Raw genomic sequence first — 23,132 nt, 5'->3', positions numbered from 1 at the left:
GCACCATCCAGATTGCCACGTGGATCACCCCTTTTCATAGCTGAATAGCAACCATGTGTGCGGAGACCATGCTTAGCCCATCCGTTCTTTCGTCGATGGTCTTGTGCGTTGTTTGCACCTTTCGGCGAGTGTGAACAGTGCAGCTTCTGTTGCACACCTGTGTCCAGTCCCGTGGGTGTCCACCTAGGCGCGGCGTCATTGGCTCACACGCTAATCACCTTGGAGGAGCTGTTTACCCTGGTCTTCCCGTTAGTGGAGTTGCCCCACTTGCCTCTTGTCTGGACCCTGCCCAGCGCCGGGGCGGGGGGGTCCCCTCTCTCCCCTCGACTGCAGCCAGAGCAAGTGGGAACCTGATGACTCTCGGAGGCTGGCTGAGTGGGGCAGGCTGGGCACGTGAGTTGTTCACAGTCTCCTTTCCCCCGCCGACTGTAAGCTCCTACAGCAGGGCCTGGCGGCCTTGCTCACACCAGGGTCGGGCGCCTGCGTGGCTGCTGGCGGCCTAGGGCTCCAGCTGTGAGCTGGACTTTACCGCGTAGGGGCCAAGCTCTGCTCTCCTCTCTTGTCCAGCTGCTGTGTCTGGGGCGGGGCCCGGCTGTCCCCGGGCAGGCCTCACTCCTGAGCATGGGAGCGCTCTGCTTTCCGCAGCTGTTACCTTTATCAAAGGCGGACAGACCTGCCCTATCAGCCACCGAGGGACCCGGAACACTTCACAGCTCTGGGGAAAGGCAGTTCCAGAGCCAGCCTGCGGCAGCTGGGTGATTGAGGAAGAACGCAGAGATTACAGTGCGCTGGGAGCCAGCTCAGCTGACCATGAAGCCTGGAACAGATGCCCGAAAACAAAGGGGGGAAAGAATCGCTGTTTAATTCATAGATCACAGTCTGACTTCTCCCCTGGGAGCCGCGTGCGAGGTGCTAATGTCATCCCACGTCAGTTCTTCCCAGAAACAAAGATTTTAAGCCTGTTATTTTTCTTATTTCCGGTCATAAAACTGGAGCCAGTGTTCTCTTCCCAGCTCCCCGAGACCCAAAAGTGCCCTCTCTGGAGTCGCACCGGCAGGCGTCTCCTAGTTCGGCTCCCTGGTCAGCAGGGCCCCTGAGTGAGTCGGTTAGGGAAAGCCCATTCAGACCCCTGGGGCCTTTTTGTCTTTAAAGCAAACTGTGTTGAGCTGCTCAGCTCTTTCTGGAGTGTTCTTACGTGAGCCTTCAGCCACCTGCCTTCCCCTTTTCCTTTTCTGCACGTGAGAAAGTATCCTGCCCCAGATCATACCCGACACCCCAGCGCCATCAAAGCTTTGAACTCAGGTCTGCAGGGTCAGCCCCTAGCCCCACACCAGGCCTCTTCATTCCTGACTCAATTTTGCCACATCTGAAGTGAATTCTCCTTTTCTGACTTGGGACAGAAAGGCCTACCCACAGCACCTGAGGCCTCCCTGCTATAGGGCAAAACCACATTGCTGGCTCCGCTCCTAAGCGTGTTTTGGCTAGAAAAGTCATCTATTTTTGGAAGTGTGGGCAATAGTCTGACCAGAAGAATTAACTGTTCCTGGGTACTTCCCTCCAGAAGACTGGTAGGTGGTATCCCTTGCCCTGCTACCCTGCTCTTCAGAAACAGGCTGAGGCCAAGGTCACAGATCTAGGGCCAAGATCCCAGGCTGAGGCCAAGGTCAAGGGCTGGGACGACCCCATCCTCTGCTGCCCGCCTCAGATCCCATTTGCTGCAAGGCTGGCCTCTGCCGTGGCTGAGCAGTTTCACATGACAGTTCTTCCGCCTGTCTCTGCGTGTCAGAGGTTGGCAGGACTGACCCTCATTAGAAGGGGCATCAGGGTGGCCCAGGGGACAGAGCCCACCCTGTGCCCGTCTGCTGTAAGTGCACATCCCAAACTTGCAGAGCCAACAGCACTGTCTCTTGCCCCCACCCAGCGGGGCCCATCCTGGGCACATTTTTTCCCGGTCTGTCAGGACCAGAAAGCAGAAACAAGCCTTCAGAATTCTGCCTGAGCAGAAGCAGTAGGATTTGAGCTCCTTCACAGCCTTCTGGTAATTGTCTCTGAGCTCAAACTTTCAGTGGTTGGGACGGGGTTGGGAGACCAGAATCTGCTGGAAAGTCAGCTGTGAGCTAAGCACCAGGGCTCCCTGCTCACCAGGCTTCTTCTCAGAGCCTCCAGCACAGCAGCAAAGAGGGTCTTCTCACTAGGAAACCTGAGCCCGGGAGGGAAGCCTGTCCCAAATCTGCCCGCAAGTCTCCCTCACCTGAATTGTGCCCCCAGAAAGACCCTTTCCCAATAAACACACAGCCCTTGTTGTCTGAGGAGCCCTCCTCTTGCGAAATGTGGCATGCAGCTCTGCCCCGAACCAGCCTTTCCTGGGGGTGGAGAAAGGGAGGAGAGAGCAGTTCCAAAGAATTAAGTATTGCTTCACTTTTCGGGGTCATTACCCACCTCAGGGCGCTGAACCAGCTATGTATCCTCTGACAGGAGCCTCTGGTGACAACTGTGCGTCAGAGAGCAGGGATATCTCCCCATGGCATGTGGAGAAGAGCGCTGAGATCCCATGCAGGGGCGTGTGGAAAGACACCAAGTCCCAGCTTTACCCACCCTTGACCTTGGTGGTGCCTGTAATGTCCTGTAGGCTCGGCCAGGCCGTGGGGGCTGCCTCCTGGCAGCACAGACGGAGGGCACGTGCCAGAGCGAGTGGCACAATCTGTCTGGCGACGCAGCTCCTGCTGATTCGCCTCTCCCAGCCTCTCAGGATCCGCCAAGCACATTTATTGCAGAACAATTGGAAAAAATGGAAAAGCAGCTCCCCAAAATAGAATACAGTAAACCACACAGCCCTCAAGTAAGAGGGCTCACAACTAAGTCCCAGAATCCTTTTCCCATCTCTTCTTTCTGTTCCTCCATTGTGGGGTTTCCTTTCTCAGCAGCTGTGTTTGTCTGCGGAGAGTCAGCAGAACGCAGTGCCAAGCGCAGGCCCTGGTTGAAGTCCCGGCCCCGCCAGTACCCGTTCATGACCTTGGGCCCGGGGGACAGCACCCTGGGGTTCACTTCCCAGGCCTGATGCTGTGAAAAAGCGGGAGGGGGAGGCCTGTGCTACTGAGCTATGAGCGTGAAGTGGTTGTGATGGTAAATGGGGTAGTATATGTATTTTACCACAATTCAAAAGAACAGAAGAGGGGGTGAAAACATCGCCTCCCTCATTAAGCGCTTGTGAACGTGAAATGTGTTGTCCAGAAGAGCCGAGGACACTGCCGGCGTCTGCATGGCACGCCCTGAAGGCCACCCACCCTCAGTGTTAGTCGTTGCTAGTGCTGACCCTTGAGACCCCAAATAATAGGTTTTCTCTCTGCACATTAAGCCAGTGTGCACAAGGCTGCTAGCCCCTTCCTCTGTGAGGAACAGACCCCACAGTAGTGCAGACTTGCTCATTTCAGAAAGGCTTTAATCCGATATTGATTAAACACAGGAGCAGAATTCCCCTGCAGGAGGGCCAGGGGGTTCTGGTGGTGTGAGTTGCCTGCGGTCCCACAGCTCCTAGAGCAGAGCCGGGCCCAGAAAACAGAACTCTGCCCCCTGCAGCCCAGCGCACACGTCAGCCACTGAGCCTGCCGGTCTCTACCCGCCTCCCCACCGCAGACCAGGCGCACCGAAAGCAGCAGAGAACCAGACTACATTCTGGAGCCACAAGTCTCTGCAGCTCAAGGAAAAGTCCATAAAATTATCTGAAGAGACTTTTTCCATGGATGTTTATTTTTTGCTGCTGATGCCGAATCAGCTGTACATTCTCGTTGGCAAATAACTCGTTGGAAGTCTCGTTTATGGAATAACACTCAGATACTAAGAAAATTTGAGTTGGAAAAAGACCGTCTTATTTGAATTTTTGCCTTTAAATTGCTCTGATTAGCTCAGGGAACCCCAGGGTCCTGTCCCCCGTCCCCCCAGAACAGGGTTTGAGAACCACTTTACTACTTCCCAAAAATCAGTCCTAGGCCTGCCTTGGGATCCCAGAGAAGGAGATGCTGAGGAAGGGGCTTTGCTGAGTGTGCAAGGAGGAGAGTTGTTAATTCATGAGGACCCACTCAGAGTGAGGAGGAGCAAAGCAGAAGGCGGGAATGAGACCCCATAGTGCTGAGGGCTCATGGGGGCATGGGTCGCTTGGGGCCCTGCTTCCGTAATGCCTTAGACAGGGAGAGAAGGAATGGGGGGGTGGGCAGGTGAGGGAAGAACTGGCATTTTTAAAGGAACTTCCAAATTTCCAAGGAAGTTATAAGACAGGTACACTAATGGGGGGTGGGGGGACACATTCTGCAGGTGTTTACCAAGGCCCCCTGCTGTGCACACAGAGAGGACTGGCCAGGAGTCAGCTGGGAGCCAGGTCAGGCAGGGCCAGGAGGCTGTGCTTTGTTGTGGCTTTCTGGGTGTGCTGACTTCACAGCACGCACAAGGGGAACAGGTGACACTTGGTGGCATCGCGCTGGGGTAGGCGTGTGATACGGCAGTCTGGAAAACTAGGTTGGGTGAGATGAGAAGGACTGGGAGGCTCATGAGACTCACCATTCATTCTTGCTTCACAGCCCTCCATCATGTGGGCAAACCTCTGCTTGCTTAACTAATCCTCTGTTGACGGATGTTTAAGTTGTAGCCAGTTTGTTGGGCCTTAATAGTGAGCTCTCTCATACACCCTTGCACAAGGTTTTCCCTCAGGTAAGTAACCATGGAGTGAATCCAGAGGTACTAGGCCATGGAACTAAGAGGATTTGGAGACCAATGTATGTGGGTGGAAGGGGTGGGAACCCACACGGCCAGTTTAAGGCAACATATCAGGGAGCCTCTGTTTCTCTCCAAACGTTCTCTGTGCATGTAGCTGACAAGGGCATTTTGATGATGCCAACTTTGGACCCAGCAAATTCCTCCTTTACTTATCAATATTGCCCTGCCCAGAAGCTGGCATGATGAAAAAGGCTCCCAGGGGCCCACAGGGGTCTCCAAGGGCTGCTGACCCACCCTGACCTGGCTTGCCAGCCCCAACATTGTCAGGTCTTGGAGCCACGGCGGGCTCTTTACCCGCGCCCCCCCCCCAGGCGGCATCCCCACTGCGGTTACAGCTTTCCACAGCCCTTTTCTCCCTGCAGTCAGCACCCCACGACTCAAGTACAGCTTCCCTTGTTGGCGGCTGTCTAGCCCTGACATTTGTTTGAATACGCTTTTCCCCAAGACACACAGTATTATTTTTTCAACATCTCAAATTCCCAAAGGGCTGAAAGTCAATATTAACTCAGCGTGACGGCAATGGTTGTTTTGCTACATCTCTTCACACTTAAGCCTGTTCTTTAGGCCTCAAAGAAATCACCAAAACACACTCCAAAGGCATAAAATCAGAGCTGGTGACTTGTGTGACTCAGTCTCCACGGCTGCCTGTTGTGAGTTCAAGTCCTTGAAAGCCACCTTCTCACCACAAGATTTCAGGAGTAGATGCTTCCACTGAAATGCTAAGTGCTGCCTGTGATTTGCCGTGACTCCTCCCAGGATGTTTAGGAGTTAGATTCAGGTGGTCTGCCTCTAACGTCACAGACTTTCTGAACGACCCAGAATAAGTCTCATTGATTGCATGCCAACTATGAGCTAGGCACTAGGCTAGTTGCTTTACATAAAATGAGGAGATAAATGCGTAAAAATTATCATGAAATGCACCCCACTATTGCAGCTCAAGCTGGCAAGACTCAAAAAGCAGAGCCGCCAAAAAAAAAAAAAAAAAAAAAAAAGAAAGGAAAAAAAAAGCAGAGCCACCTACCCAGGCCGCCCCCCCGAGAGCTGACAGGAACAGAGTTTGGTTTCAGACTCCTGCTCCTTCTAGTGCTTTTTACCTGCTTCCTGAGAAAAAGGTTATCTCTGCTTGGTGTTCTTTCCTTTCCTGCTAAGTTGACTTGAAGGTTCTGAGAGCTTCTGAGGTAAAGCTGCCCTTTGTTGTGGCTTCTGGGCGTGTTGCCGTCACAGGCCGACGGTTGGGCCCCAGGTGCTAGGCCCATACACACGCTCCAGCCTTTAGACCAGGCAAGTCCTCACAAATCCCCACCATGGTGGGTGGATGGAAACAGGCTCCACCAAAGCCTCCCCATCCCCGCTTAAATAATCTGGAGGATATTCTGAAAGAGTTGACATTTACAAAATTTTGGTGTTTTAGAAAAATAATTTTGAGGGGCCAGATTTCTAGCCAGACACCCAAGGGGAATGGCCACCAGCTCAGAGCAGTGGTCTGGCATGCCGACGTGGTGCCCAGGCCTGGAGTGGGGGGGCGGGGGGGGTGTGTGTGCTGGCTGCTCATCGTTGTCCCTTTTCTGACCTCTGCCTTCCACCCTCAGATGCAGAAACCACCCTATACCAACTCCTGTCCCCTCTAGGTCAGGAGGGGCCTTCGGATTAGCCAAGATACCAGTAAAAAGCTGTTTGAAAGGGACAGTATGTGGCATCCGTTGTCCTGAGGAGCTTAGGGGCATGTGTCCTGGAGTCAAACCAAGAGTGCAAAACGACACCACCCATTGTGCGATGTCAGCAGTTCTAGCAGGCCCTTGTGCCTCAGTTTCCTCTTTTGTAAAATGGGGCTGATACCATTAGCCTCCCAGGGACAGAAGCTTACCCCATGTTGCGACAGTCACTGCCCTTGAGGAAGACAGAACTGGGCCCCAGAGGCCAGAGCCACCTCCAGGGGTGATAGGCCAGGGCTACTGTCTCAGGCCTGTGCTCAGCTGCTCAGCAACTCCAGGCTGCTCACAGGACAGTCCCTGTCCTCACCGGTGCTTTCAGGGCACTCTGGGTGTTGGGGGGGGCATGCTGCATTGGAGGCAGTAGCGTGGACCATCGGGTGGGGTGTGCATTGGAGGCAGTAGCGTGAGCCATCAGGTCAGTGACAGGTTTGGGTACAGCTTGCCTGGTTGTGACAGGTCTGCTCCTAAGGGTGGCACTGTCCCCCCACATCGTGTAGCAGTTAAGGATTGACAAAGCATTGCCCTTTCATGATCTCATCGTGAGGGAGTAAACTGGGGAAACCAAGGCTTGAGGGACAAGGTGACTGACTAGGTCGTACTTCCAAGGAGCAGTGTTGTGCTTTACACTCTGGTCCCCCGGCCATCATGGAACTGAAGTGCCTGAATGGCTGGGGCACCCCTGAAGAGGAGCATTTCCTGAGGCTCAGCATGGGGCCACAGGTCTCCAGAGGCATCCACCTGGGGAGGAAGGCCACAAAACAGAGGTCCTGCAGACCAGAGAGGCTTAACTTCCCTCAGGTCACACAGTATATGTGGTATTGTTGAACCCACTCCTCAGCCCTCTGGCTCCACAGTCTGCTCAGTGTAGTGTCCAGTGATGCTCCTGGGCCTCTGGGGACCTAAAGACAACCTTGCCCCAGGGGAGCCACATTGGAGGCTGAGACATCACCGTCTCAGTGGCAGCCCCTCCCATGTGGCTCATTAGCTCCACCTTCACTGCTGGACCCAACAGGTTCTGAGTACACCTGTCGGAGCTTGCTGATAAATCAGGTCCAAGATGCCTGTGCCAGGCCTGCAGTGCTAAGTGATTGTTTCGGCTTCCCTGAACCAATTGACATTAGCCCGAGAGGTGTGATGCATCCACAGCTTTTTCTCCTACCTTTTTGCTCTCTGGGCTGACTCTCAGCCAGATATCCTGAAGAAAAATAACAAAGTTGACCTGCAGTTGAAAACTCTGCGCCAGCCAAGGAGCCAATGCCAGGGAGGTGTAAGATCTGCTAGTCAGGGATGAACTTAGAAACTTGCTGGAAAGTTCTAGAACTGGTCCAGAGAATCATTAAGCCCTTTGGTGAGCCGAGTTTGGGGACTTCTTTAGCTCATTGCCTTCCTGGATCCACAAAGGTGGGCTTCTGTGGAAAGCAGAGGAGTTTGGCCTTTCCTCTGTTCAGCCAACATTCTTGATCCTTTGGTGTATGCCAGGCGCAGGGCTTGGGGTGACAGCTATGAGCAAAGCAGACCTTCATGGCCCTGCCATGTGGAGTTTGCAATCTGTAGTGTTCATACAATCACATTAGTAAATGATTTGTTAATAATGGGGCTCCTGGCCTCATCTATGGGTGGTGTAGGCTGATAGTGGAAGGATTCATGGGCCCAAATTGAATGGGGAGATGAGAGTACCCCCACCCAGCTCACCTACCTCCCCTGTCTTAAAGAGTTATTAAGAGGCCCAGAGGCCGCCAGAAGGATCAGATGCCCATGCCTAATGAGTCCACTGGAGGATAGTTACTTCTAAGTCATTGACCTCAAATCTGCAAACAACTTGAAGCCCCAACCATGCCTTGCTAGTGTCTCCTGCCCTTGGCCTGTGGCACTTTCTCAGCAAACCACTTGGCTGATGGACTCCAACCTCACATTATCCACCTTAGAGCAAGTGCATCCCTGACGCTTATCAGGAACCACATCTGAACAAGGCACATGGCCCTGCCCCCAAGGAGCAGAGGGCCTGGCATATGCCCCACTTCCAGGGGCACCCCCAGCTCAGGCTCCGCGTAACCTTCCATTCAGCTCCTTGCTCCTCCAAGCAGGCCGGTGTGTCCTTCCTTGCCCCATAACGCTACAGCTTTGTGGCCAATTGACTAGCACCCCCAGAAACACAGAAAAGCCACCCTTCACTTGGCCAGAAGGACCCCTGGGACCTGTTCTCAGGGTGTCCTGGGCAGAGAGACCCCTTTTTGGAGAATGGAGTTCTGACTCACCCAAGACCTCCTCCAGCTTGAGGCCCTGGGCTGAACCAGCCTAACCCTTTGGCCCTCTGCCCTGACTACACATTTCCGGAGTCTCCTTAAGAGCATTTGAAAAGCCCCACTGTCCAGGCCCAGTTAAATCTGGGTGGGGAGAGGGTCATGGTGTGTGTTCTGAAGTTCCCTGGCTCGTTCTAATATCTATCTAGTCACTATCAGAGATGGAAAGGCCCACTGACTGAATTTCTTAGGCAGCTCACATCTTACACGAGGGTTCCGGCTAGTCAGCGTCAGATGCTGTAGCCTAAGTGTCATTCCTTTTTCCACAAACGTCCATCAAGCACCTACTGTGGGCCCAGCATGACAGATGTCCCTTCACGAAGCTAATGCATCCCATCCAGCTACCTCAATTGTAGCCAAAATGGTCTGGCAGCTTGGCGGGCTGGGGTGCCCTCGGAGGGTATTCTTGGTTGTAACAGCAGCTTTTTAGCAAGTTTAGGAGCCAGGAGTCCTGGGTCTAGAAGCAGCATCTGCCTTGTGGCCCAGTTTCACGAAAGGCCAGTTCCTCGAAGCTGTCGTGCTTGCAGGAAACCCACTGTGGGCACTGCTCTGCATCATGCTCTGCCAAGAGCTATGAAGTGGAAGGTTCTAGAACAACCCTGCCCTCAAGTTCACAGTATCCTGGGGAAGATAACACCTAACCCACTATTGCTATGTCATCTGGTAGTGGGAACCCAGGATGGGGTGCCCAGAATTGGAGGGCATGGAGGGGTCTGGAAGGAAGTCTTGAAGGATAGGCTAGGTTACGGGGGGCCTCCTGGGCAGATGGCGGGACCAGGCTGCAGAAACAAGTGTGGGTCTGGCCAGTAGTCCAAGGTCTATGGGACGAGAGGCAGCAGGAGATGAGGCCACATGGGAATGGCCGCCTGCGCCTGTTGACCTTTCCGGACTTGGACTGAAGAGCCCAAAGGAGCAGCGGGGGCTCAGTGTCAGGTCATCACAGTCATCCTCCACAGCCCCCTGTTTGCTCCCCAGCTCCTACACAATCCTTACTTGCCTGTAAACCCTACCTGGGAAAGGTGTCAGAGTCCAAGCCCCACCCACCGCTGGAGGTGGGCCTTGAGTTCTCCCCTCTGGCTGCTTAGAACAATATGTAAATGAATGGGTGTGGCTCGTTCCAGGAAAACTTCATTTACCAAGACAGGTCCATTTCCTGATTGGGCCTGTGGACTTTGTGGATTCCTGACCCTGACCCTCAAAATCATACCCACATGGCGCAGCAGACCTCGCCTGACTCACCTACTGCTCCCCTCAGCAGCGGATTTCAGTCAGTCTGCCTGTTCTGTTCCCCGCTCTGTCTCTGGTGAATCCTCTTACCCACCCCCTCCTCCCCGGCATCTCTGGCCTGCACCCCAGTTCTTGTATGCATAAATAAATAAATCTTAAAAAAAAATCAGCCCCCCTGCTGGTATCCAGGGCCCTTTCAATCATTCTCAGCACCACAGCTAGAAAGGTCCCTTTGAGGTGTCGGGTAGATGCACTGGGCTTCAGCCCCTGCCTAGTTCCACTTCTCTCATAAAAACCGCATTCCTTCCAGTGGCCCCAGGTCCCCACAGTGTGGTTCCTCTGAGTGGCCTAAGACCTTGCCTCTCCCCACTGTCCCTTTGGCCCCCTGACCTGCACCAGGTGTGCAGCAAAGGGCTGTGACCCGGACAGGGGTCAGGGAAGACTTCTCTCAGGAAGGGGGGGAGAGGAGGGGCAGAGCTGGGCACACCTCCATTCCACGCAGCCACTCACACGGTCGGAAAAAGCTTTGGTGTCTTGGCTCATAGACTTTATCAAAAGATAAAGACCTTGCTGCCCACGTGACACCTGCCACCGGTTTGACGGGCTCAGAATTCCCCTTTGGCATCAGTTTCCACCCTGGCCAGATAAGTGGGGCCCGAGATCCCAGGCCCATTTCCCAGGAAGGCATCCAGCCCAGAGCGCTCCCTCCCCCTGCTAGCAAAGAGCAAGGAAGGAGGAATTTGACCCAGGATAGTTTTCCGATGAATTCTGCTGGACGGAAAAGCTCTTGGGTACAGGCCTGATGAGAAGAATGAGGTGTTTATGCCACATTCAGGAGAACACATGGCAGATTCCGGGCTGGGCGGTTCTTTCAAAGGCTAGGTCACAGGCACTGGTGAAGGATAAACGTGTGTGCAAGCCTGCTAGCAAGTTAAGATCCCAGCTAGTGATAGGCGGTGCGAGTGTTCTAACACTGATTGTGGCAATGTTGCACACCTCCGAGTAGGCTGACACTCGCTGGGTGTGAATTATGTCACCACAGAGCTGTTGTGTTTTAACAGTTCTACCTAGTCGGACTGTCCCGCGCTGCCACCATTCCAGAACAGATTATCTTATGTGTGTCCCACTTTGATCATAAAATATTCCAGCTTAGGCAACACTTTCCTTAAAGCCGTCCAAATGTGAAAAAAGAAATTGGAACCTGCGACACACTCTGGAATCATCTGGAAACCTTGATGCAATCCAGACTCACCTGGCAGCCTTCCTCTTCTCTAAATCTCGCCTCTTTTCCATTTCCTTCTGACTTTGAAGAAAAGGCTCTGTTCTTTCTGGTAAAATGGCCTCCTGTTCCCTTTTCTTTCCTGTAAATTATGAGATAAGTTTGCATTTCATACCTTTCCAGAAATCTCTGTTGATTGTGGTCTGACCTCAGAATCATGACTTCTGGGAAGGAAAGTAGGTACTGGAGTCTGCTCCGAGCACTCCCTGGAGCCCTCTGACATGGCCGCAGTTTGTGCCGTGGACCGGGGCCAGAGGGGGTGGCCAGCACCCAGGGGTGCCCGGAACACACTTCCTGCTGACTGAGATGCTAGGCCAGCCACTCTGCCCCACTGCCTGCAGGAGGTGTTACACACACACACACACACACACACTCCATGCTCCTGTTTACTTCTCAGATTCAAACAGGTAGCTATGAGCCTCTCTGCAGGGAGCGATGGGAGGTGAGTGCGCAGAGCCAGTCAACAACCCCAGCTCATGTTTATTGAGCACTTACTATGTAGCAGCTGCCACCCTCGCACCCCTGTGTGCACTCTTCTCTCTTAGTCTTCTCTGCAGCAATGAGGAAGGGGTTCTTTCCTCCCCTTCCTAAGCAGGAAACCAAGGCTTCATCCTCCAGGCCCAGTTACAATGGGAGGTCAGCTTGGGGGCTGGGATTTAGCTCCTGACACTTCACAGTCCACGCTCTCTCTTAGGCTATGTGCCTGTTTCCATCCCATCCATACCTGGGCCATAGACCCCCAAGCGTGGGGCTCCCCTCTGCACCTTCCCCTCTCTGAGGACAATTAGGGAACACCACCAGCTCCACTGAGCATGCCGCCCGCTGGTACAGCGGTGTCCCCAAAGATCTCCCTCTGTGACAGGTGATGGCTCCTCCAGCACAGACCCAGAGAGCCCCAAACAGACTCCAGCAGTCGAGTCGAGGAGGCAGGATGTAGTTCTGTCCAAAGAAGTGCTCTCGCGATTATTTATTCATTGTGAAAGGGAAGAAAAAAATAATAGGGTTTCCTGGAAAGGGATAAAAATTCAATATGATAAACTCCCAAAAAGCAATCAAAGGCCAAAGAGGGCAGAAATATAAAGGACAGAGAGTAAGAGTAAGAGATGATGAATCAAAGTGGCAGGTGCGCACGCCGAGCCCGGGGACGGGACCGCATTTCATCACCAGGGAGAGGGGACCGCCACGCTGCTCAGCAGCCAACGGGAGTGGCAGCAGCAAGGCAGGGGGCAGCAGGACTTGTCCCTGTCTCCTTGGGGTCACCGAGGCCTGGGAATGAGCTGACCTTGACAGAAATAGATGAAACCAGCTGTTGCGCTGTCACTGCAGGCCCGTCGTGTTCATTTGTGTAACTCCGTGAACATGGAGAATTCTCAATGAAACCCATAGAGCTGTGGCAAAAAGAACTCAGCACAATCCCCCACCCCAGAAAAAATTTCGCTAATATTTCAGTTAATTTCTCATTCATCACACCAGATTTTTCCCTCCCCACCCCTCATTTTTGGTTAGCTAAGAAATGTAGGAGTTGATTTTTCATTTTAAAATAAATCAAATTTTTGCAAACTGGATTAATGTCCCCTTTGGCCCCCCTCCCAGCAGCCTCCCCTCCCCAGACATCGCGGCTTGGCTTCTCTCCCGGCAGACCTTCTTGAGCGTGTTCCGTGTGTGTATCCACAGCCCATGCACAGGACAGGGCCGCCACCCCCTCTGCAATTCTGAAATCCAAACAGCGCTAAAAACTAAACCCAAAAGATTTGTTATAACGCATTTGGTGGCAAACCCTGCCCTGAACTATTTATAGACTATAAGAGCTGCAGATGCCATTTATTAGGAATATTTGTGCTTTTTTTTTTTCCTGCAAAGATTTCATATATTTGGTTTTCACTGCCTGAGTCCCAGCTGATGGTGTGACGTCATACCTGTGTATGTGTCACAGGGCCTTTTAGCCTTAATGATTCTTAATTCGGAAACACATCTGGCCTCAGGGTTTAGGATGAGGGGTTATGGCTCTATGATTGTCCTATGATTTGGGTCAAATTTTTTTATCTCGAACAGTCATAATTCTATATACCCATCTGTCACTATTTATACCACTTTCAACCAAAAAAAAATGTCTATGTTAGTGTGTACAGATGTCTTTCTTTCTTTCTTTTTCATGGCTGTATACTGGAGACTTGTGTCTCCTTGGCTGGGCATTTTGGTTGTCTCCAGGTGTGTGCAGTCCAAGGTTGCTGTATCAGTGGCATTTCCCTGTGCCGCACAAATACCTTTTCCTAAACTTCATTTTTAGTGTCTGCATAATAGTCCATTGTCTGAGTATTCATTTTTTATGGCTGCCCCAACAATGTACCCACACTGGCCATTTTTTTAAAGATTTATTTTATTTATGCATACAAGAACTGGGATGTAGGCCAGAGGGGGGTGTGGTGAGAGGATGTGGTGAGAGGATTCACCAGAGACAGAGTGGGGAGAACAGGCAGATCTACTGAAATGCACTGCTGAGGGGAGCAGCAGCGAGACAGGAGAGGTCTGCTGTGCCATGTGAGTCAGCTCCCTGACCGGGGATCGAACTCGTGCTGCAGAGGCTGAGGATAACTTAATAGTGCTGAGACTTAACCCCTTGTACCACCAGGGAGGCCCATACACTGGGCATTTTAAATAACAGAAATGTTTTGTCTCACAGTTCTGAAGTCTGAGGTCAAGACTCAGGAGGGTTGGTTGTTCTGAAGTCAATAAATAGGAATCATGTCTCTCTCCTAGTTTCTGGGGTTTTCCCGGCAATCTCGGTGTTCCTTGGCTTTTACAAACATCACCCTTATCTCTGCCTGTTCTCCACATGGCCTTCTCCCTGTGTGTAAACTCCTTATTCAATGAGGACATTGCTCGTATGGGATTAGGGTCCACCCTAATGTCGTCATCTCAACTACTGACATCCGCAAAATGACCTTATTTCCCAAAATGGTCAGATCCTGAGATACCAGGAGTTCAACAACATAAGAATTTAGGGGGCATGGAATGCAGCTAGTAACAGTCTGGATTCTCCTAAGTCCAGTTACCCAGTTCGCTTGGGGTGGCTATTTAGCTCGCTACTTACATTGTTTCCAGTGCATTAAGAATCACCCTAAGGATTAGCCACATCTTTATACAGAAATCTCAGCCCGTGTTTCCAATTGTTCCTTTAGAAACCAGTCCTTAGGGTCAAGGGGAGCGCCTGTATTTAAGGCTCTCCAGAATACCTTTTCCAGAAAGCAGAGTGGGGGTTGCCCAGTTGGCCATACCTGAACCCCATATTTTCCCTTCATGGGGCTGTCCCGGGATGCCAGCCTGCTCAGTGCTCCAAGGCAAAGTCCTTGTCACAGTCGTCATGCCAGCACGGGCACGGGTGTCCTTTGTATCAAGTTTCATTTTTATTTTATTTCTTATTCCTGGCAGAAAGAAAGAGACGGCCCACAGGTTAGCAGCAAAATAGAAACTGTAGCTCAGAACGTCGGTTTAAGGTGTGTGCGAGTAAAGACTTCAGAAACACGGGGTGCTCGCGGCATCAGGCAGTAAATCAATCAGTGAAATTTCACTCACAGGGCAGCCTGCCAAGTGAGGCCGGGAGAGAGAAGTAAGTTCTCTCTGCAGTCCAGTCCGCAGAGCCCAGGGCGGCCTCCCTCATCCCACCACCTGGAAAGGCAATCAGATAATGAGCACTTAGCCACCTTGGGGGGCAGGGGCCGGCCGGGGAGGGGGTTCTCAAGAGCCCTCCAAAGCCAGTCAACCTGATAGCTTTTCAGGGTGGATTTGGGAGGGTGCAGGTGACAGACAGGGGGAGCCAGGGCTCAGTTCCCAGGACCTCAGCGAGTGAAGCTGCGTTAGGGGAACTGGGGCTTTGTGGGTGTGCTGCCCCAAAGGGCAGGGGCGTGTCAGCCCTCTCACTGGGAAGGGGCACTGGGAGGCAGACGCTTCTCTCAGCAAGGCGAGGGCCCGCGCTGCGCCAGCTGAGCACACACGAGCAGGATGCAGGGAAGGATAAATTTAGCCGACGTTTCAGGGGAAAACATCGATCTCAGATGTAGTAGTGTCTTTTAAAGGAAAGTGGAAGCTGGAGGCCGGTCATTTGGGACAATTTCACTTGAACAGATAAAAGCCCAGGAAAAATAAATGCTTGTAACCAGCTTCTCTTGCCAGCAGATCCAAAGACTCTTCCTTTCGACAGAAGGGCCGGTCTCTGCACCACCCTCACCCCCCTTTGTTCCCAAGAAGAGGTGCCGCCTTGCTTCTGGAAAGTTGAGGTTTACATTTCCAGCCCCAAATGTTCATCTTCACAGGGTATGACGCAGGGCCCAGGCCTTTCAGTTTGCTTGGCCGCTGGCCGAGCCTGCTGACATCTGATGGACTCCGTGTGTCCCGAGGGCCGTGCTGCCCACCCCCAGGTGTCCAGTACCGGTGCAAAGGACAGCTGGAGGCAAATTTTTTTTTTTTTTTTTACCGGGCATGCGGAGCATTCCCTTGACATTGCGGGCGTTGTTTCTGCCTGGCCAGAGCTGAGGAACGCACAGTCCCAAACCATAGAGCGCCTCTGTCCTGAGGAGGTTCCCGCAACCTTTCACGTCCGGTGGCGGCAGCATCTTTCAGCGGCCTCACTACGACGCTGCTCCCTTGTTGGGAAAGGGAAGAAAGTCTGTTCTGTCAATATTTGGGGCACTAATCATCTGCTTTCGGGCGCCAGGGGTCATTGAAAGGCTGAGACGTTTCCAGGAATTCATGGCTCTGAAAACGCGGGGCTGACCGGAAAGGATTTCCAGCGAGGGCATGAAAGAAAGAAACCCAAATCTCGGCCCCACCCCCCTCTGGCCGGCCAGCCCCAGCATTGTCCATTGTGTGTTGGGTTCTTAGGAAGAAGTGAAGTCAGTGTGTATGGTGATGTGGGTCCAAGTTAATAATAAATGGGAGGAAGGAGAAAGGATGTTCAATATTTAAACATTGCAGAGCGCTTCTCTGGCTTGCCAGTTACTGCCCGCCGCCGGCTGCTGGGTGGGCGCCTCCTTTCCCGAACTCTGCCCGCCCTGGCATCCGACGTCCCGTTTAGATCGACAGGGAGATAGAGCGTTTTTGAGGCAACCCCAAATCAGTAACCTGCAGTAGTATTTCTTATCTCCCGTTGCCTTTCTTGAGGGGAGAGAGGTGACAACGTGGGCGCGTCGGTCTTTGTGAAACTGGGGTTCATGTCTCGACTTGTCTCAATTTTCCCATACTAGCCTGTCTGAGAACCAGCTGGTGTTTCGTGTAAACTCTGTGCGCTGGTGCTTACCCTGACAGATGAAAGACTTAACGGTGGGACGCGCGGCCTGGTTCAGGAAATGTCTGTCCACATGTACCGACTAGATACGTTCCTTAAAAGTTGCCGGTGATGCAGAATTCTGTGAATCAATTCCTTTTTTTCTTCTTGACACACATTATATAAAAGGAAAAGCATTCCTTGGGGGGAAGGAAAAAAAAAAGCATTTGGCCCCAAGACATAATAAAATCATGCTTAAGGATGCAGCAAACTTTAAAGTCTCTTAGTTAAAGGAAATCAATACTTTTATGATGAAATATTAATAATACAGAAAAAAAAAGTCAAAACTACAAATGCAGAATCGCCAGGGTGATTTTAACATCGAACACATTAGGTTAGTATTTGCAAGGAAGCACAAAGAGAAAACGGATGGTGTTGGATCCCAGCTAAGAAGCCCCTCAAGCCCGTGCGAGCACCTTCGCAGAGGCCCCCGCTGAGACAAGACTCACCTCTCCTGGAGGGCCAAGGTCATCTGCAAGCATCCTGTTGAAGGTGCTGCCTTCTGGAAATGAAAAGATGAATCTAAGCTGGAGAAGGGTGTGTACGCTTGTGTCACGCACATACACTCACACAGACACACACAGACATACCCACCCACAGACACAAACACACGTAGACATACACACATGCACAGAGAGTACTAGGAATGAAAAGGGAAAACTAGAGAAAGTCCCTTTTTCGAATACGCAGCTGGCTGCTCCCCCCGGCCTTCCTCTGAACTATTCCAAGAGGGCCCGATTCATTTAGAGCAAAAACATGAACTTGCCATTTTTGTTGGTAATTTCGGTTGAATATTGGCAATTTCACCCTCTTCTACTTAATACCTGCAACTCTGATAAAGAAATACTGATAGAGGGCCCTCCCCGGTGGCGCAGCGTGTTGAGCGCAGCACTGTGAAGATGTCTGCGGCCTTCACAGCGTGGGTTCAATTCCCACCCAGCCAGGGCGATACCCACATGGCGCAGCTGACCTTTCCTGTGGCGCCCGCTGCTGCCCTCAGCAGCCCTCAGCAGTGTATTTCAGTCAGTCTGCCTGTTCTGTTCCCTGCTGTGTCTCTGGTGAATCCTGTCACCCTCCCGCGCCTCTGGCCTGTACCCCAGTTCTTGTATAAATAAAAAATAAATCTTAAAAAAAAAAAACTAACAGAACAGACATATGCGTCCAGAACCTAAACATAGCAGACAAAATCTGCTGGATGGAAACATAAGAATCCCATAAACCCTTTCTCATAAACCCTTCAACTTTGCTAATGTTACTCTGGAGGAGCGGCCTTCGGTAACTCCGCAGACTTCAATGCTGACAGTTGACATGAGGAAGAACTTTGTTTCCTCTCAGGCTGAGCCATTTCTCCTGCCACCATGCCTAAAGATGCTTGTGAGAATGAAAACCCCAGTTCTTGCCTCGTTGGGCCCACGCTGCAGGGACATAAGTGCTGGTAGAGTCACCAGAACAGCTAGTGCTCACAAACACTTGGACTCCGACAGCTGTTTAATCCTCAGGGGCCCTGGAAGGTCACCCCTCTTTACCCATGAGAGCACCTGGGCTGTTGGGGAAAGTGGTTCCCTCCCAGGCACTCCCTTCACCCCTGCATCCTGTACCTGGAGTGGAAACTAGAGGCCACAGCCAAGTATTTGTTCTTCTCAAGGTGTCTCCCTGGCAGATGACAGAAGTCATGTGTGCGGCCCCCAGGGGCAGGTGTCCCAGGTCTGCCAGGACAGAAGTTGGCAGAGTCCTCTCTGCTCACGCTCTCAGCTACAGCTGCTGGTGCCTGTTCTGGGCCGATATCCATCGCGGTCTTTGTTTGGCTCTATGCACACGGCCTGATTCTATCTGCCTGCGTCATCCCAGATGGTATCTCCTGTTCTTTTTGTAGATGATGTGTCATAGAATGTCACTGCCTGTCACTCTGGCCTCGCCCCAATCTGTTAAAACAGGGTAGGAGAGGATTTGGTGACAATGGGCCAACTGCAAGCGTTAACCGCCCCACTCTGCAAAATCCTAGCCCCACCTGGGCGCGGCTCTGCTCTGAGAGTGGACCAAGTACGTGGGCTGCCTGTGCCTTTGCGGAAGTCCAGAGGGGCTTCCCTGGCCACTGTGCACAGCGTCACCTTGCAGCACACACAAGGGCTGGGCATCCGATCACTGTGGATCCACACCAGGCAGCCGCACCCCTTCTGGCCCGAGACTACAGAGGCGGGCAGAGGGCTTGCCAGAGAGAAACTGGCTCCTCGGGGGCAGCAGAATCAGGAGGTTGTCCTTTGCAAGCAGGGTGGTAACTGACCCACCTGAGGCCGCTTTGGGCCCCTTCCGCTCCGGGGACCCAGAGGAGTCAGGGGTCGGTGACCCCCTCCTGGCCTGTGCCTGCAAGCGCTCCCTGATGACTCTCTAACCGGCCTCCTTCTCGCTGCTCTTTCAGCTCAGTTTGCTGCCTCGGTAAAGGGGCAGACCAGATGGCCACTGGTGGGCTCTCTAGTGCATTCGCTGAGAGACTGTTGCGGAGCTCTTTTACTAATGTACAGATGGTAATGCCGGCGGGAGCGGGCAGGGACTGGGCGAGGCAGGGGCCCGAGCTTGGGAACAGGGCCCAAGTCCTGGCAGCGCCGGCATGAGGTTGCGCCACCAGGTGCTCGGAGACTATGGTCTACCCATGCTCTCCACCTGCCGCCGGGCCTGGGCCTGCACAGGTGCTGGGGTCCCGGGCAGCAAAGGGACGCAGTGCAGCTGAGCACAGCACAGACGCCCCACTGCCAAAGGGACAGGTGGGCCTTGGACCTCTCCCGGGGATGGAGCTGGGCAGCCGGCACAGCAGGCCTTCACCCGCGAGCACAAAGGCTTGGCGGGGCAAAGTTGGGGCAGAGATAGTGCAACAGGGTGGTCCCTCTCCCTGTCCTATAACAATAGCACGAAGAGAGAGCGAGGTACTGAAGACCATTTTTTCTTTCCTGCAGGTTTTCAAGCGTAGTCCTTAAAATCCAAGCGGATTTAACCATGGATAAAGAGCGATAGGCTAAAAGGTTCTGCAAGTGCCCAGCTATTTTTGTATCTTGAACGTGTTAACCCTTTAAAGCAACCAGAAATAAAAGTCTGTAAGCATTTGGAGGTGCAGGGGTTAGACCTAGTCTGTGCACAGACCTGAGGCCGTGGATCATGTGTGGGTCACTAAAGGGAGGCCAACAGCGAGGGGTTCAGTTCAGGAGCCTCAGGGTCCTAGTAGTGAGCAGGGTCCGGGGGGTGGGGGGGACTCCTTAGGGGTCTGCTGGGCCGCTGGCATTCGATTAGTAGGTTCCTTGGAGCTTGTGTAAAGGGCTGAGAGCTGCCCTGGTTGAGCACTGGCCTTGCCCAAGCCCATCGTGGGCGTGTTGTTGGACTTGAATTGGCTTCCTCCGCGCACACCCACCCCCCCTACCCCCACCCCCGCCCCCTGCTTTGAACTCTTGTGGATAAATAGGATTTTCTGGTGTGGCCCCCACTCAATGGCTCCCAGCCCCCATCTCCTGTCACATGACCCTCATCTCTCCAGGGTGGGTGCAATCTTCAGAGCCGTCCTTGAGAGAGAAGTGACGAGAAAGTTCTGTTGGCCTGTCAGTGCAGAAGGTGCAGCCCGTCATGAGCCACCGGCAGTCCCAAGCTCAGTCTCGCCAGCCCCTCCTCTCTCACCCCAGGGACCAGGCAGACTGGGAGGTGAAAGGGCAGCGCCCAGAAGGAGCCAGCAAGGGGAGAAATCAGGCCTCAGCCGCACTTGCTGCCTTCAGTTTTGCGCTCGAGGTCACCAGGCCAATTGATTTTTTACGGTTTCCCAGCATTGCAGGGGGGGTTGGGGGTGAGAAAATGTGAACGCTGCCTCGTGGAAACCTGAGCTGCAGCTTGCTAATGAAAGGCAACTCCCACACCCTCTCGCCCCAAGGTCCTCATTCAAGCCAAAATTGCATGGGGTTGAATCTCCCGGACCAGCCCCACCCCTTGCCAGTTCCATTGTATGCTTCTCAGTGTGGGACAAGCGTGCATAAGTGTTGGTTTTTGTTAGGGTGGGTTTTTGTTCAAATCTAAGGCTTTTTCATAAAAGAAGTCTCTTGAAAACCAGACTTCTTTGTGGTATATTTGAGGTCTAAACAGCTTTAGACTCAGAAGCCACACAGCACAGGAGCTTGGGTGAGGTGGCCTCCACCTGAGGCACCCCGGGTTCAGCACAGAGGCTGGGGGTGCCGAGCAGAGATTGGTTGGGCCTGCCCGGGGTCACGGGCTTGTTTATAAAAGACAAGTTGATGTGAATCAACTTGTCAACAGCTTTAAAAATCAAATAAGAAAGCAGTTCCTGAGCAGGCTGTTTCCCTACCTTACTTAGGAATCGTGTCTGTAAAGGCCTTTCAGACACCTTTGCTTGCTTGCTTGATGATGAGTATTGTATTAACATGACCAGACCTTCCACATCATGGTTCAATCTATCGATATACTGATAAAAGCAGTCTTGGCGGGAGGAGGGGGAACAGGCTTTACATAAAAATCCAGACAGACAGCTTGTCTTAAAGAACAGTAAGCCGTGGCCAACACCAAGCTCATAGTCTCAGGTAGCCGCAGCCAGGAGAGACCTGGAGCTGCACTGAACAGTTTTCTGTCGTCTCTACTGCCCCTGTTGCCTCCCTGACACAGGCTGAATGTCCCTGGTATTGAGTTTAGTTTCCCGGTAGAGGAGAGCTGTTTCCCAGGGCCTGGGTCTCTTATCAAATATGGAGAAACAGCAGAAAATTGAGGGTGATACCGGAATTGTCAGGCCTAATCTCTCAGCCAGGAAGAGATCCCAGGCTGCAGGGGCAGCGCTGAGCCCCAGCCACGAGACCCCCGCGGGTTGGCGTCTCACGAAGCCGCAGCAGGGACTTCGCAGACGCTCAGGCGAGCAAGCGAGAAGAGGCGGGTTTGTTTAGAGAAAGAAAAAGTTTATTGAGGAGAAAAAGAGCAGAAATAAAGTGGGACTCCCGGGCCAGGAAACCAGGCCTGGGAGGGGCAAGGAAGCCAAAGTGGAGTCGGGTCTCAGGGAACACAGACCTTCTGTCCCTCATTACTCTACAGCCCCACCCGGCTCTCTGTGGTGGGTGAGGTCTCGGCTGTCTCACTGCATCTGCTACCCAGCGGGGGATCTTCACCTTCCTGATCTAACAGCTTTCTCTTTCCCCATTTGTTGCATCTTTATCTTTATGGCCCAGTCCTGGGATGGGCATCCCTGCATTGAAGTTCAACAGCTGCCCTTCCAAGTTGTCCACACATTAAACCCCTCTCCCTTTCCCCGATCTCCGCCTCCCTTCACCACCTGAAGGAAGCCAGGACCAGCGTTCACAGTGTTGTCCTTGGTCCTGGCATGTTTGTTTTTCCCAGTGGAATTGGTTGCATTCCTTTGCTTGTCCTTATCTCTGAAGCCTCCCTCAATTCCTCCGAGGTCCCCTCCTGCAGTGTCCCTAAAACTGCCTAATTCCTAGCTTGCCCTGGGTCTCAAGGGGACAGTCAGCCTTTTTGCCTCCAGCCCCCTCCTCATTCACCAGAGTTACCCACCAGCCCCGGGGTGGGTCTCCTTGAGTTTGCAGCTTGTGGGCTTATCTTTCAGGTCCCCACTTGCCACATCTGTGATTTTAAAGAGTGGGATCCACAGAAGTATCTGGAAAGAGAGGGAAAGCCCAGCCTTGGTAAGGCACTGTGTGGCCAGAGCAGTTCCAGTTTCATCCCGCATAGAAATTGGAGTCTCACTGTGAGAAAAAGAGTTGCAGCAGCGCATGACCCTGTACCGTCTTTCCAGACGAGGCCCCTTCTCCAGTCAGGCACCTGCGCCCTCCAGGAATCTGCTTTCGGGGACCTTGACCAGGAAGGTGTCGTGGGACAGGGCGTGAACTGGTGTGTCACAAGGGCGAGGGCAGTTGGCACACTTTTCCCTGAGGTCTCTGTTCCCAGGACCTGAGACAGCAACGGTGGCGGCTGCTTCCTTAGCCAGAAATCGTGTGTGTGCCTTTTCGCTTTCCCCACCACCTTTGATTGCTGGACTCTCTTGCAGTTCATGTCTCAGGAGTTTTCAGTATCCAGCATCTGCGGCATTTGGGTTTGCATTTGAGTGTAAAAAGATAAGCACCTCCGCAGTTCCTGGAAGCAGGCTCTGTGGAAGAGTGAGTGTCTGGCAAGGCTGTGGCTGAGGCTGAGGTCTTTCTATTCGGAAGAATGCAGAAATCTGGGGTGAATCCGAAGCCAACCTGGCACCCGCCACTCCCACTTTTTCAAAGGTCCCATTGGGATCGCCATGGCTCAGGAGATTTTCGTGTCTTCGAAAAGTGCCCTCGCACTTCAGTCACGTGATCAGTGACCAGACGTAGTCACGGTATGAGCTCTAGGGACAGGCCACACAGCCCAGTGGGAGCCTCCCTGTGCCTGGAGACTCAGGAAATCTTTGGCCTCAAGCCAGGCCTCAAGCCCACCACACACAAGCCCCTCCCACCCGTGGTCTCTTGTGGTCCCCACTCTACCCGGGTCTTGGCCCGCCTGTGGAATTTCTG

General features: G+C 52.9%; 1 protein-coding gene across 3 annotated transcripts in view; it reads left to right on the top strand.

Moving 5' to 3' along the window:
* Positions 1-23,132, top strand: part of CLEC16A (C-type lectin domain containing 16A) — a 180,395-nt gene that overhangs the window by 143,057 nt on the left and 14,206 nt on the right. The window contains exon 22 of one of the 3 annotated variants that reach the window (XM_037507604.1): positions 19,554-19,708. The exons of the other annotated variants lie outside the window; for them this stretch is intronic. Within the exon in view, the coding sequence (XP_037363501.1) occupies positions 19,554-19,567 (14 nt within the window). The 3' untranslated portion in view covers positions 19,568-19,708. Of the gene's footprint in view, positions 1-19,553; positions 19,709-23,132 lie in introns of those variants that run through there. 3 annotated transcript variants of the gene reach the window in all.

Source organism: Talpa occidentalis, unplaced genomic scaffold (genome assembly GCF_014898055.3).
Source record: "Talpa occidentalis isolate TD23 unplaced genomic scaffold, MPIMG_talOcc4v2.1 talOcc4.12, whole genome shotgun sequence".
Lineage (NCBI taxonomy): Eukaryota > Metazoa > Chordata > Mammalia > Eulipotyphla > Talpidae > Talpa > Talpa occidentalis.
The sequence above is the reverse complement of the archived record's forward strand: the minus strand, read 5'-3'. Positions and strand labels throughout refer to the sequence as shown.